General features: G+C 48.7%; 1 protein-coding gene across 3 annotated transcripts in view; it reads right to left on the bottom strand.

The window, feature by feature from the left end:
• The window catches only part of LOC119973719 (netrin-4-like), a 45,331-nt gene extending 31,011 nt beyond the window's left edge, over window positions 1–14,320 (bottom strand). For 2 of the 3 annotated variants that reach the window (XM_038812120.1, XM_038812121.1), the window contains exons 1-3: window positions 14,154–14,320; window positions 11,325–11,866; window positions 2,665–2,940 (exon numbers count right to left, since the gene is read on the bottom strand). In XM_038812120.1, the coding sequence (XP_038668048.1) occupies window positions 2,665–2,940; window positions 11,325–11,866; window positions 14,154–14,220 (885 nt within the window). In that variant the 5' untranslated portion in view covers window positions 14,221–14,320. The remainder of the gene's footprint in view (window positions 1–2,664; window positions 2,941–11,324; window positions 11,867–14,153) is intronic. The other variant, XM_038812122.1, reaches the window with a different exon arrangement.
• Window positions 14,321–15,704: the final 1,384 nt, after the last annotated feature.

Below are 15,704 nucleotides of genomic sequence, written 5' to 3'. Positions count from 1 at the left end.
TTTGGAAGAAAATGTAGCTGGTCTGATTAGGAAGTTCGCAGACAACACAAAAATTGGTGGAGTTGTGGATAGTGAAGAGGATTGTCAGAGGATACAGCAGAGGATACAAACTGGTTGGAGTCTTGGGCAGAGAAATGGCAGATGGAGTTTAATCCGGACAAGTGTGAGGTCATGCACTTTGGAAGGTCCAATGCATGAAAAAATGAAAAAAGAAATGAAATGAAAATCGCTTATTGTCACAAGTAGGCTTCAAATGAAGTTACTGTGAAAAGCCCCTAGCCACCATATTCCGGCACCTGTTCGGGGAGGCTGGTACGGGAACATGCAGGAAATACACAATAAATGGTAGAACTCTTGCGAGTACTGACGAGCAGAGAGATCTGGGCGTACATGTCCAGCGATCACTGAAAGTGGCAACTCATGTGGATAAGGTGGTCAAGAAGGCAGAGGGCATGCTGGCCTTCAATGGTCGGGGCATTGAGTATAAAAATTGGCGAGTCATGTTGCAGCTGGTCAGGACCATAGTTAGGCCTCATTTGGAATATTGAGTACAATTCTGGTCGCCACACTGCCAGAAGGATGTGGATGCTCTGGAGAGGGTACAGAAGCGGTTTACTAGGGTGTTGCCTGGTATGGAGAGCATTAGCTACGAGGAGAGGTTAGATAAACTTGGTCTGTTCTCACTGGAACAATGGAGGTTGAGGGGTGACCTGATGGAGGTGGACAAGATTATGAGGGGCATGGGCAGAGTGGATAGTCAGATGCTCTTTCCTGGGGTAGGAGAGTCAAGTACTAGGGGACATAGGTTTAAAGTGCGTGGGGAAAAGTTTAGAATAGATGTGCAAGGCAAGTTTTTTTACACAGAGGGTGGTAAATATGTGGAACACGCTGTGTGGGGAGGTGGTGGGGGCAGGTACGATAGCGGCATTTAAGGGGCATCTAGACAAATATATGAATAGGGTGGGAATGGAAGGATGCGAACTCCGTAATGCAGATGGTTTTAGTTTAGGCAGGTACCATGGTCGGCGTAGACTTGGAGGGCCGAAGGGCCTGTGCCTGTGCTGTATTGTTCTTTGTTCCTAGTTCTTTGTTCTAAGTCCAGGGGGAATCACTCAGACAGCTCAATTCTGCCGAGTCATTCTCGACATTGGAAACATTCAGACCCCTCGCCCCTCTTGCTGATCTGTTTGAAGAGAGTATTTCTCAGACGATTTACAAATGTGACCCCACGTTCCTGCAATATCCATCGTTATAGCTCCGTGTGGAAGTGTATTTCTCCTCTCCTCTTTGCTCTAACTTTCTCCATTAAGGTTTGTCTCTAATCTCACTTCGTTTTTTTTCCTTAGCGTGCTCTTGGACTCTGAAAAATCTGCTTCAATTTTTAATATTACAAGTGTAAAAATAAAAGGCAGATTGGAGAAGCTGGTGTTGTTGTTCGAGTAGTACAGGTGAAGGGGAGATTTGATAGAGGCGTTCAAAACGATGAAGGAGTTCGGCTTGAGTTAACTCAGAGAAACCAGTTGAAGAAGTGTCGGTAACCAGAGCGAGACCGATTGAAGATAATTCGCTAAGGAACCAGAGGAGGAGATCTTCATAGTGAATTATTGTGATCTGGAAGGTGCTGCCTGAGACCTTACCCAAAAGCCCAGAGCAGGAATAGTGTTAACCTGCCCTCAGCTGTCACACTCTGTGTTCAAAAGTGTCCTTAAGTCAAATGGAGTAATCGATGAGCCAAAAACCACATCAGTTGCAAACATTTATCTGCTCAGAGATGTAGAACCCACCACAATTGCGAACGGTAACCATTCACCTGACGTCATTGGTGACAAAATCCTGGTCGACAGCATTCACCTTGACCCTAACGTATGTTCACGGCTCAAGGTGGTGAAGTCGGATTCAGTAGGAACTTTCAAAAGGAAATTGGATAAATACCTGAAATGGAAAATAGTACAGGGCTATGGGGAAAGTCTAATTGGATTGCCTTTCATATCTCTGTGCATGTCAGAGGGAAGGAAAGGAAGTGAAGGGAAGATTCTGTTACTGTTCTAATGCAGGGAAACAGTAGCTAGTATGACCACAGAGGTATTGACATGATAATGGTCAGAAAATCTATTTTTAATGATGCTGATTGAGGGATAAACATTGGGAGAACTCCCTTCCTTCAAAATGGTGGTAATGGGATCTTTACATTCACCCTAGTGTCGATTTACATCAATCAGTGAAGGTGTCAGGACAGGTGGAGAGACCAGCTAGTGGGCGGCACGGTAGCACAGTGGTTAGCACTGTTGCTTCACAGCGCCAGGGTCCCAGCTTCGATTCCAGGCTTGGGTCACTGTCTGAAAGCAAATTACTGCGGATGCTGGAATCTGAAACGAAAGAGAAAATGCTGGAAAATCTCAGCAGGTCTGGCAGGGAGAGAAAAGAGCGAACGTTTCGAGTCCGATGACACTTTGTCAAAGTTCACCCACAAACTGGTAGCTAACAGTTCAGCACTCCCTCAGCACTGCACTGGGCGTGTCAGCCCGGGATTTTGTGCTCAAGTCTCTGGACGGGGTCTTCAACTCAAAACACTGAACCCAGAGGTGAAAGTTACCCACTGAACTGCAACTGATCCCTGCACACTATACGCTGCTGAGACGCTGGTCAGCTCTCGGATTCACCCACCATGGTCTCCATGTTCCTCTCTCCTTGCTTGACCCCATCCAATGGCTGGCATTCCTCAGCGTGCCCATTACAAAAACAGCTTCCTCGGACAATCAAGTCATAGACTGCATAATGAGCAAATCTGTGCGGCTTCTCCATCAGCCGGACATGCTGACAGGGGCAGTCCTGCTGCTTCAGGAAGTGGACTCGGAGGTTGGTGAGCTTCATGATGTCCTGAGCCTGGGGGCTGTAAGGGTTTCCAATCCTGTTGGCTGGAGATAAGGCACGGAATATGACCTGTGGCACAAAACACCATATAAAACTTCACAGGCACAGTCACTTGGTCATGCAGACAATGAGTATTGCTGAAAAGAGGGACATGTTGCCAAAACATTTTACCTTGTACTGACCAGGTCACAAGAATGCCAAATTTCAAACAATTACAACAACTTATATGAAAGGAGTAAAGGAAGCTGATTGGTTGGCAAGTTAACTCTAATTGGCCAAGGCATTTCCACAGAGAACACAAGAGGGAACTGTTAACTCCCAAGCTCACTGTGAATTCAAAAAAGATGCAAGGTCAGGACATATTCCTTTTGTTTGCAGAGAATGGGTCCGAGCCTATGAATCATAGAATCATACAGCACAGATGGGGCCATTCTCTCCAGCAGAAAATGGGATTGCTGCCCATGCTCCGGTCTCCTGCTTGTGTCAGGATCGAGGATCACGCCCCACGCCAGCAGGAGGTTACAGATGGATCATTGAGACCCATCCTATTAACCGGCTGGCACCATATTCATTATAGAATCATAGAATCTGCAGTGCAGAAGGAGGCCATTTGGCCCATCCAGTCAGCACCGGCCCTTGGAAAGAGCACCCTACCCAATCCCACACCTCCACCCTACCCCCCGTAACCCAGTAACCCCACCTAACATTTTTTGGACACTAAGGGCAATTTATCATGGGCAATCCACCTAACCTGCACATCTTTGGACTGTGGGAGGAAACCGGAGCACCCGGAGGAAACCCACGCAGACACGGGGAGAACGTGCAGACTCCGCACAGACAGTGACCCAAGCCGGGAATCGAACCTGGGACCCTGGACCTGTGAAGCAACTGACCCTCTTATGGACTGACCTCATTAACACTACACCCTGTATGCTTCATCCGATGCCGGTGCTTATGTAGTTACATTGTATACCTTGTGTTGCCCTATTATGTATTTTCTTTTATTCATTCTTCTTCCCATGTACTTAATGATCTGTTGAGCTGCTCGCAGAAAAATACTTTTCACTGTACCTCGGTAGACGTGCCAATACATAAAATCCAATCCAATCCAACTGTGCTAACCACTGTACTACGGTGCTGCCCATATTCTCCGGGCCTGGCTGATTGTGGGGTCGGCTGGGTCGCCGATATTTCCCTCTTCTCTAATCCTGTTGGTCATTTGTGCCTTTGGTTTGTCACTTAGCTTTGATTAATTTTTAAATATAAGGAAGCAAAAGGTCAACAACAAAAGGCAAAGTAAACCTCATCACAATTAGTGCAGAGCGAGGTTCCCTGATACAAAGCAAAATACACAATCAAACAAACAATATATTGAGCCGCATTGTTTCCGGGTAATCCACTGCACATTCTGTACGTCCATTGTACATTCCAACAACGTCTCTCGTGCTATTTGCAGTAAGTTGTAAGGTTATAGTGAGTAAAACCGATCAATCTAAGATTCACTGGCTGTGTCAGTGGAACACGCAGCTCGGAGCACAATATAAACAGGCCATGTGCAGAACTCCACTCACAGGCAACTGAATACCCATGACGCTTATTCATAGAAGCTAGTTCAAGGGTTCTTAGTTATTTGTCAATATTAGAAGCAGCATTTAATAACATTTGATTCAATTACTCATGTAGAGTCTCCTAGCACAGTCATTGTTATTTTAAACTTTGGTAGAATCTCCACAACTTCTGTTTCTCAAAATAACTTGTTGGTCCTGCCGTTCTTCTCCCATCTGTTCATCCAGCCTATCTTTCTCACCCCATCTCTTTATTCTGGAGTTCTAGTTTCCCAAGTGTATAGCTCCTCTTCAACCTATACATTCTTCAGTTTTTGGGCTTGGAAACTGAAAGTCTTCAGCATTAATAACACAACTAATCTGCCAATAGAGTAACTTGAGGAAGCCAACGATAAGAAAACAGATTTATTTAACTATATACAATATCTGTTCAAGGCAGCAACTTGCTCTCACTCCAGTCCCGCTGGGAGAAGTGGCTACACCTGGCCCTGCTTTGGGCCGGCTTTTATGTTCATTTGTAACAAGCTCCAGCTGGATGGCCTCCGCCCCCTATCTGGGAATTCTGTACTCCACGAATCCTCCGGGGAGGTCAACAATAGTTTCTCCACGGTCCCCATTGGGGTTATAACACCCCGCCCCCAACCCAAAGTCTGAAAGTCCCTCTTCATCTGGCAACGGTGGGGGTCTTCTGCATCACTTTACCCCGGCTGTGTTTCAAACAGAGTGAAGTGCTGCCAATTTCCAGCTGACCACTTCAAAACCATTCAAGCGGGAAGAGAGGTGATTGGAAAGTACTTAATGCTGTGTGAAGTGGTCCACGAGCTATCAACCAAAGTTTGATGTTTATAAACATTGCGGTTCGAGCACTTCAGAGTTACTCAACCATGAAGGGAGATGAATGGAACAATGCTGACAGCTGGTGTGTGTGTAAGAGCTGTCAATCACAACTTAGTGAAATCAATATCAAAGAGAAATGAATGAAAGCCTTGCAGCTCAAAGATCTGAGGGGGTTTAAACCCAGCTGACTGTTCTTCTCTTTCCAGGAATTGACAGGTGCTGCTTCCTGTACCTGAGCCAACAGGTGTATTGCCCAGGTGAGTGTTCAAGCAATTGTTTTTTTCACTGCTCTCTAGCTTCCAAATCGGGGTCTCTCTTCTGGGGATCTCTTTATTTAAGGGTCTCTGTGTGGGCTCCTTTAGTTAGGGAGTCTCGTTTGGGGGGGGGGGGGGGGGAGACAGAGGGGAGTCTAATGGGGATGAGGTGGATAGGTTTTTCATTGTGGGGAGTGAGTGTGCCCTCGGATGGACTTTGAGGTAAACACCCTTAAAGAGTTACCCCCTTGGCCCACCGCGGGATCAACTACGTCAGGGCCTCGCTTGTCATTAGCAGCAGTGATTCTCTCCCACGTGATTCCCGGCCCAGAGGATCACGCGGATCCAGAGGATATGGTGCCGGCCCGCTAAGTGGATACAAATGGCTCTTAATGATGCATTGTCCCGCGAAACTCGATCCTGATACCAGTGGGGCCGGAGCATCTGAAACGGGTTGAATAATAGTACAAGTCAGAGCGGGGACGGGGGGGGGGGGGCACGCTGAGTGAGTCGGAGCATGGCGGAACGAGTCCAGACTCACCAACGCAAATGCCAACCCACGCATCGATGGAGCATTTGAGGGGGCTTCTTTCAATAGAGTTCCAGAAACACACGGACTCTATAAAGGAGGACCCCATGTCTGTCGTGATGACGGCCATAGAAACTGCTCTGGCCTCCATTAAAGACAGAACGGAGAGGAGACTGGAGAACCAGGAAGCGATGGTGCGGGTCCTGGAGAAAGCGGCCATTGACCAGAGCGGACAGATGGCCTCGCTCGAGGCCGAGGTGGAAATGTTGGTAACAATCCAGACAGCGGAAGGGGAAGATTGATGATTCGGAGAATAGGTCCCACCGCCAGAACCTGAGGATTGCCCGGCTACCTGAGGGCACAGGGGGCAGAAACCCGACAGAGTACGTCGTGGGGATGCTCGGGCAGCTGGTGGGAGGGGAGGGTTTCACCAAACCCCCAGAGGTGGATCCGGCCCACAGGTCTCTCTGGCAAAGACCCAATTCAGGAGAACTACCGCGGGCAATAATAGCCCAACTGCAAAGACCTCAGGATAAAGAGTGGGTGCTGAACTGGGAAAGGAGCACACGGTTATGTCGATCGGAGAAACCAGGGCATCTCCCAGGACGTTGGAGCTGCCCTGACCAAGCGCCCGATGGAGTTTACTGTGGCAAAAGCAGCTGGATTTAAAAACAAGGTGCGGTTTGGCATGTTGTATCCGGCGAGACTTTGGGTAACCTATGGCAACAAAGAACGTTATTTTAACTCAGCAGAGGAAGCGAATGAGTTCATCCGGAAAAACGGGCTGGGAAGACAGTAATAATGGACAATATGATCGCTTACACGATTGGGGTGGGGGGGGGGGGCAGAGGTACATTGTTACAAGGAGGGGCTAGAGGATGTATCGAGCTGAGTACAAAAAGAGCTGCTCTGGGGGGGGGGGGGGGGGGCACCATGCTGGCAGCGTGGTTGTACGCGGCAGTAAAATGAGAGGGGGGTGTAGCTCCCGAAGGGGAGGGAGCACATGGTAGATGGGTAGGGAGGATGAGGGGTAAATGGGCTGCAAATAGGGGGTGGAGGCAATAGGGGTACGGGAAAAGGGAAGAAGAAACGGCAAGGGCACACTGGCTCGGGGAGGGGGGTGGGGATTAGGTGGGGGGGGGTAGAATCCTGGTGACAACAGGTCCCCCATGGGGATGTCTCAAACAAAGAAAACAGCGGTGGCCATCTTGGATGGCACAAAACAAAAGGGAAACCCTGGCGTGCAGGGGCACATCCACTAGGTAAGTATGGATGACCCCGCAGAAGAGGGAGACAGTAACCCCCCATCAACGCAAATGCCAACCCACGCATCGATGGAGCATTTGAGGGGGCTTCTTTCAATAGAGTTCCAGAAACACACGGACTCTATAAAGGAGGACCCCATGTCTGTCGTGATGACGGCCATAGAAACTGCTCTGGCCTCCATTAAAGACAGAACGGAGAGGAGACTGGAGAACCAGGAAGCGATGGTGCGGGTCCTGGAGAAAGCGGCCATTGACCAGAGCGGACAGATGGCCTCGCTCGAGGCCGAGGTGGAAATGTTGGTAACAATCCAGACAGCGGAAGGGGAAGATTGATGATTCGGAGAATAGGTCCCACCGCCAGAACCTGAGGATTGCCCGGCTACCTGAGGGCACAGGGGGCAGAAACCCGACAGAGTACGTCGTGGGGATGCTCGGGCAGCTGGTGGGAGGGGAGGGTTTCACCAAACCCCCAGAGGTGGATCCGGCCCACAGGTCTCTCTGGCAAAGACCCAATTCAGGAGAACTACCGCGGGCAATAAAAGCCCAACTGCAAAGACCTCAGGATAAAGAGTGGGTGCTGAACTGGGAAAGGAGCACACGATTATGTCGATCGGAGAAACCAGGGCATCTCCCAGGACGTTGGAGCTGCCCTGACCAAGCGCCCGATGGAGTTTACTGTGGCAAAAGCAGCTGGATTTAAAAACAAGGTGCGGTTTGGCATGTTGTATCCGGCGAGACTTTGGGTAACCTATGGCAACAAAGAACGTTATTTTAACTCAGCAGAGGAAGCGAATGAGTTCATCCGGAAAAACGGGCTGGGAAGACAGTAATAATGGACAATATGATCGCTTACACGATTGGGGTGGGGGGGGGGGGGGGGCAGAGGTACATTGTTACAAGGAGGGGCTAGAGGATGTATCGAGCTGAGTACAAAAAGAGCTGCTCTGGGGGGGGGGGGGCACCATGCTGGCAGCGTGGTTGTACGCGGCAGTAAAATGAGAGGGGGGTGTAGCTCCCGAAGGGGAGGGAGCACATGGTAGATGGGTAGGGAGGATGAGGGGTAAATGGGCTGCAAATAGGGGGTGGAGGCAATAGGGGTACGGGAAAAGGGAAGAAGAAACGGCAAGGGCACACTGGCTCGGGGAGGGGGGTGGGGATTAGGTGGGGGGGGTAGAATCCTGGTGACAACAGGTCCCCCATGGGGATGTCTCAAACAAAGAAAACAGCGGTGGCCATCTTGGATGGCACAAAACAAAAGGGAAACCCTGGCGTGCAGGGGCACATCCACTAGGTAAGTATGGATGACCCCGCAGAAGAGGGAGACAGTAACCCCCCATCAGAATAGTCACTTGGAACGTCAGGGGACTCAACAGCCTGGAAACAATATCCAGAACCTTCGCCCATCTGAAAAGCCTGAGGGCCGACATAGTCTTCCTCCAAGAGGCACACCTGAAGGAGAAGGACCTGCTGAAGGTAAGGAAGAGTGGGATAGGACAGACGTACCAACGTGCTACGGGACGAGGGCTCAGGGGTGACCATACGATTTAGCAAAAGGACGCCCTTCGCAGCATCGATCACGATGACAGACCCAGGTGGGAAGTACGTAATGGTTAACAGTGTCCTGGATGGGACAACCGGTAGAGTTTGTATACACACCTCTAACTGGGACAACGCTGACTTCATAAGAAAACCAGAGTGTGATCGCCGACCTGGACTCTCACCAACTCATCATGGGGGGAGACTTCAACTGAGGAAGAACAAATCCAGCCCCAAATCAGGGAAACAATCAGCGAGAGAACTGGAGCAGATGGTGGGGGGTGGGGGGTGTGTGGGTGCTGGGGGGGGGGGGGGGGGGGGGGGTGAAGGGGACCGTGGAGGTTCAACCATCTGAGGGAGAGGGAGTTCTCCTTCTTCTCCCGAGGTCACAGATTATATTCCCGCATCAACTTCTTTGTAGTGGGTAAATAGGTGCTTCCAGGGATGGTAAGGGTGGTGTCCTCCGTAATAGTCATCTCCGCCCACACTGCATGGATGTGAGGGTGCAGGCGGGCTGGGCCTGGAATGGACCCAGTTATGTTTTGCTAACCTGATCCTTTTTACCTACCACAGAACCTTATACAGTCCATTGATATGTCTCTTACTAGTTTATTTTCATATTCTATTTGCTTTCAAAATGCTCCCAATCCTCAGGTTTACTACATTATAAACCGCTTACTTTGATCATTTAACATCTCCCTTTCAACGGTATTCAAGTTCCAGAATACTAAGCGATCAAACCTGCACTTTTATAGCACCTTTCTCATCCTTAGGATGTCTCAAGGCAATTAGCACTTGTTAAGGTTTGGTCACTGTTTTGATATGCGAAATGCAGACCAGCAAGATCCAATGACAGCAATGTGCCAATGACCAGAGAGTCTGTTTTACTAATGTTGATTAGGGCTAAATATTAGCACCAGGATAGCGGGGCGAACTCCCTTTCTGTTCTTCAAAATGATGCCTTGAGATCTTTTTCATCCATTTGGGAGGGGGCCTTGGTTTAAAATCTCATCTGAAATATGGCACATCCAACAATGCAGCACCCCCTCAGTACCATAAGACCATAAGACATAGGAGCAGAATTAGGCCACTCGGCCCATCGAGTCTGCTCCACCATTCAATCATGGATGATATTTTCTCATCCCCATTCTCCTGCCTTCTCCCCATAACCCTGATCTCCTTATTAATCAAGAACCTATCTATCTCTGTCTTAAAGATACTCAGTGAATTGGCCTCCACAGCCTTCTGCGGCAAAGAGTTCCATAGATTCACCACCCTCTGGCTGAAGAAATTCCTCCTCGTCTCTGTTTTAAAGAATCGTCCCTTTAGTCTGAGATGGTGTCCTCTGGTTCTGGTTTTTCCTACAAGTGGAAACATCCTCTCCACGTCCACCCGATTCAGGCCTCGTAGTATCTTGTACGTTTCAATAAGATCCCCTCTCATTCTTCTAAACTCCAACGAGTACAGACCCAGAGTCCTGAAACGTTCCTAATACGACAAGTTCTTCATTCCAGGGATCATTCTTGTGAACCTCCTCTGGACCCTTTCCAAGGCCAGCACATCCTTCCTTAGATACAGAGCCCAAAACTGCTCACAATACTCCAAATGGGGTCTGACTAAAGCCTTATACAGCCTCAGGAGTACATCCCTGGTCTTATATTCTCGCCTACTTGACATGAATGCTAACATTGCATTTGCCTTCTTAACTGCCGCCTGAACCTGCACATTAACCTTAAGAGAATTGTGAACAAGGACCCCCAAGTCCCTTTGTGCTTCTGCTTTCCGAAGCATTTCCCATTTAGAAAATAGTCCATGCCTAGATTCCTCCTTCCAAAGTGCATAACCTCACACATTTCCACATTGTATTTCATTTGCCACTTCATTGCCTACTCTCCTAGCTTGTCCAAGTCCTTCTGCAGCCCCCTTGCTTCCTCAATACTACCTGTCCCTCTGCAGATCTTTGTATCATCTGCAAACTTAGCAACAGTGGCTTCAGTACCTTCTTCCAGATCATTAATGTACTGCACTGGCAGAGTTAGTCTGGGTTTTGTCTTCAGGTCTCTGGAGTGGGCTTGGGTCACTGTCTGTGCGGAGTCTGCACGTTCTCCCCGTGTCTGCGTGGGTTTCCTCCAGGTGCTCCGGTTTCCTCCCACAGTCCAAGGTTTGCAGGTTAGGTGGATTGGCTATGCTCAATTGCCCTTATTGTCCAAAAAGATTAAGTTGGGTGGGGCTACTGGGTTACGAGGATAGGGTGGAGGTAGGGGCTTAGGTTGGGTGCTCTTTCCAAGGGCTGATGTAGACTTGATTGGCCGAATGGCCTTCTTCTGCGCTGTAAATTCTATGATTCTATGAGTGGGATTTAAACCCATAACCCCCTGGTTCAGAGGTCAGAGGGCATCCACTGAGCCAACGTGACCCTAAACCAAGACAATGTGATGGCCATCGGTTGTCACTTTTAAACACTTACCTCACCCTTGGAACAGGGCAATGGATCAGAGTACCTGGAGGTGCAAAGAGAGCCTTCCTGCACTGTGTCATCGGCCATCCCGAACATCTCCGAACAATTCCTGGCAAAGTACTTGTAGGGTTTCCAGCTCCGTCCATGGTCCTGGGACCGCTCCAGCATCATGGCTGCTGGTCTGGGCGACTTAAAGACCAGGATGGTATGCGTCAGGTAGAATTCAGTCTCTAGGTCCAGTCTGACCTCTTCCCTGGGCACCCCTTGGGCAGATTGCCACCAGCTACTCCGCCGCTGGAAGGAATCGTCTGTCATGTATGTGGCTGGGTGGGAATATTCCGATTGGTTAGAATTGCATTTGGAGCACACAGTATGTCTGCAGATGGAGCTGAGGTCTTCTGGATGCTCACCACCATGGAAGGAGCAGTATAACTCTGGTCCGTTGTCACCACAAGTGGTGAGAGTGTGCACTGCCCTCCCTGTTGCCAGGTTACCAACTGAAGGATTGCAAGACCGTCCATCGCATCGAGAGGTTTGTGACTTCCACCTGTCTGATTTTAAGAGAAAGGAATATTATTGACAACATCGAATCAATTGATGAAGGGAGGTACCCAGATACAACCTACACAGGCCCCCCCACAAAGCGGGAGTGTGGAATGTTGTTCCCAGATCTGGGACCCCCCGTCACGTCGGGTAGGGGAGAATGCCGCCCCCTGAGTGTGAATCAGATTAATTCTGGAGTGTGATTCAGATTAATTCTAGAGTGTGATTCAGATTAATTCTGAAGTGTGAATCAGATTAATTCCAGAGTGTGAATCGTTAATTCCAGAGTGTGAATCAGATTAATTCCGGGGTGTGAATCAGATTAATTCTGCAGTGCAAATCAGATTAATTCTGGAGTGTGTATCAGATTAATTCTGGAGTGTGAATCAGATTAATTCCAGAGTGTGAATCAAATTAATTCCAGAGTTTGAATCAGATTAATTCAGGAGTGTGAATCAGATTAATTCCAGAGTGTGAATTAGATTAATTCCAGAGTGAACATCATCTTAATTCAGGAGTGTGAATTAGATTAATTCCAGAGTGTGAATCAGATTAATTCAGGAGTGTGAATCAGATTAATTCTGGAGTATGAATCAGATTAATTCAGGAGTGTGAATCAGATTAATTCAGGAGTGTGAATCAGATTAATTCAGTAGTGTGAATCAGATTAATTCAGGAGTATGAATCAGATGCTCTGAGTGTTTACCCATCCTTGACCCCACACATCGACCCACCCGCAAATGAGCCTGTAATTAACACCCCAGCATCGATTACAATCTTATTTTATTCCAGAATGGATTTAGAGAATTATATGAAATATGCATGTGTTAATTAAAGTATCCAGATAAGCGAACGCGTTTTCAGATGAAAACTTGCCAAACAAAGTTGAGATGAAATAAGGAAATATATTTAATATCCGATATCAGAGTAAGAACGGAAATAAAACATGTGCCCTCAGCATGAAATCATATTCACTATTAATACCGACTGTGTATTTGATAATAGATATACAAATCTGCCTGTAACCTGGGAATATCTGAAGCTGGTGTCGAGACTCCTGTCTGTGGATATGTAACTGTGTTTAGAATGAAATGTTGGATTATTATTCACTGAGAGGTGTGTGTGTCTCCTGCCTCTAGTCGCGGTTTCAGTCTGCGGGAGTTGCTGGGCTCTGAACCAGGAACACATTCGGGAGAAATAAATAAACAGCCAGGTTCGGACCGAACGCACAAGAACAAGATTGTAAATAAACAAAGAGGCGGATATTTAAAAAAAAATCAAAGTTAAGAGTCATTATCCAGGAGAATAATGTTTTAAGTTCCCCAACTGGGTGACAAAGATCCTTTAAATTAATTATAGATTCAATTCGGAGATAAATAGGGGAAACATTATTGTGGAAAGGGAATTCTGAGAGACAGATAGATAGACACAGTGAGACAGACAGAGATACAGAGAGTCAGACAGAGAGACAGAGAGACACGGACAGAGTGAGAGACACAGTCAGACAGGGAGACACAGAGACAGTGAGACAGACAGAGAGACACATAGATACAGTGAGACAGACAGAGTGAGAGACACAGTGAGTCAGACAGAGACACAGTGAGACAGAATCAGAGACACAGAGTCAGACAGAGTCACAGAGACACAGTGAGACAGAGTCAGAGACACAGAGAGTCAGACAGAGTGAAAGACACAGAGTCAGACAGAGAGTCCGTGAGACAGACAGAGAGACACAGAGACACAGTGAGTCAGAATCAGAGGCACAGAGTCAGACAGAGTCACAGTGAGACAGACAGAGTGAGAGACACAGTGAGTCAGACAGAGAGACACATAGATACAGTGAGACAGACAGAGTGAGAAACACAGTGAGTCAGACAGAGAGACACATAGATACAGTGAGACAGAGTCAGAGACACAGAGAGTCAGACAGAGAGACACATAGATACAGTGAGACAGAGTGAGAGACACAGTGAGTCAGACAGAGAGACACATAGATACAGTGAGACAGAGTCAGAGACACAGAGAGTCAGACAGAGAGACACATAGATACAGTGAGACAGACAGAGTGAGAGACACAGTCAGACGGAGAGACACAGAGACACAGTGAGACAGACAGAGTCAGAGACACAGAGAGTCAGACAGAGAGACACAGAGACACAGTGAGACAGACAGAGAGACACAGAGACACAGTGAGACAGACAGTGTCAGACAGACAGTGAGACAGACAGAGAGCCGGGCAGGCAAACTAAGATGAAGTGCTATCAGAATGGAATTCACAGCTTAGCCCTCTGTTACCTGCTACCCCAGGCGGGCACACGGTGCATCCCAGGACCAGGAGGAGTTTGAGGATCTCAGCGTGCATCTCAGCTCAGTCAGTGGGTTCTCCTGTACAGTTAGCAGCTGTGAGCCTGTCCTCAGGTATCTCGCCTCTCTCTAACCCTGCCTCTCTCACAGCCTCGCCTCCTCATTCCCGTTCCTAGATCCAGAAATCTTTGGGGCGTTTAGCAAAGCGCTCGGGGATGAGGGGGTGGGAGATAATTTAATAAATAACATTTAAACAATTCAATGCAACAGATAGGTGAGAAAAACACAAGTCGTAATTTGTTTATCTGCTAAGATTACACAAATCGCATTTAAATCTGCCGGTTCTGTTATAGTTACTGTTATAGAGGGGAACTTCTGAGCTATTTCATCCTGTTCCTGAGCACCTCACTCTCTCTCTCGCTCTGTTTGTCTATCTCACTCTCTCTGTCTCTCTCGTTCCCTCTCACTTTGCCTCTCTCTCTGTCTCACTCTCTCTGGTCTCTGTGTCTCACTCTCTCTTTCTGTCTCTGTCTCACTGTCTCTCTGGCTGACTCTCGCTGTCTCTTTCACTCTATCTCTCTCAATCTCACTCATTCTGTCTCTGTGTCTCACTCTGTTTCTCACACTCTCACACTATCTCTCATTCTTTGTTTCTCTGTCTCACTCTGTCTCTATCATTCTATCTTTCTCACTCTTTATCTCTGTCTCTCTCATTCTTATCTCTTACTCTTTCTCCTTGTCACTTTCAGTCTCTCTCACTGTCTCTCTCTCGCAATCCTTTTCTTTCTCTCTCTCACTTTCTCGCTCTCTCTGTCTGTCCCTTTCCTCCATACCTCTGATTCTCTCTGACTCTCTCACTCTCCCCGTCTCCCACCCTCTCACTCTGGGCGCGATTCTCCCATATGGGGAGAAATCGTAAGGCTGGCGTCAAACCCGGGCGGGTTTGATGCCAGCCCCCCCCTTCCCGACCGGGAACCGATTCTGGTCCCCGGTCGGGGCTAGCATGCCGACGCCTTAAACTCCGGCATCGCGGGCTTAACGGATTTTGTTAAGCCCGCTTGCCTGAGTTAGCGCCGGCTGACGCGTCATATGACGTCAGCCGCGCATGCGCGGATTGGAAGACTCCAACCCGCGCATGCGCGGATGACGTCATCGCGTATTTGCGCGAAACCCGCGCATGCGCGGGCCGGGATGCCCCTCAGCCGCCCCGCGAAGTGATACAGCGGGGCGGCGGAGGGACAAAGAGTGCGCGGGCAGCGGGCCCGCTGCCCGCGATCGGTGGGCACCGATCGTGGGCCCATGGCACCCTTGGCACGGCCGTGGTACTGCCGTGCCAATCGGTGCCATGGTTTTAAAAATCGAGAGTTTACGGCCGTTTTTACGAACGGCCAGACCAGGTGTGTTTGCCGTTCGTAAAAACAGCCTTAAAGGGCTGGGAACTCGGCCCATCGATCAGCTGAGAATCGCTGCCGGCCGTAAAAAAACGGCGGCAGCGATTCGTATTGGGAGTCGGGCGTGGGGGCGGGGGGAGGAGAATAGCGG

Source organism: Scyliorhinus canicula, chromosome 11, assembly GCF_902713615.1.
Source record: "Scyliorhinus canicula chromosome 11, sScyCan1.1, whole genome shotgun sequence".
Taxonomy (NCBI): Eukaryota; Metazoa; Chordata; class Chondrichthyes; order Carcharhiniformes; family Scyliorhinidae; genus Scyliorhinus; species Scyliorhinus canicula.
The sequence above is the reverse complement of the archived record's forward strand: the minus strand, read 5'-3'. Positions and strand labels throughout refer to the sequence as shown.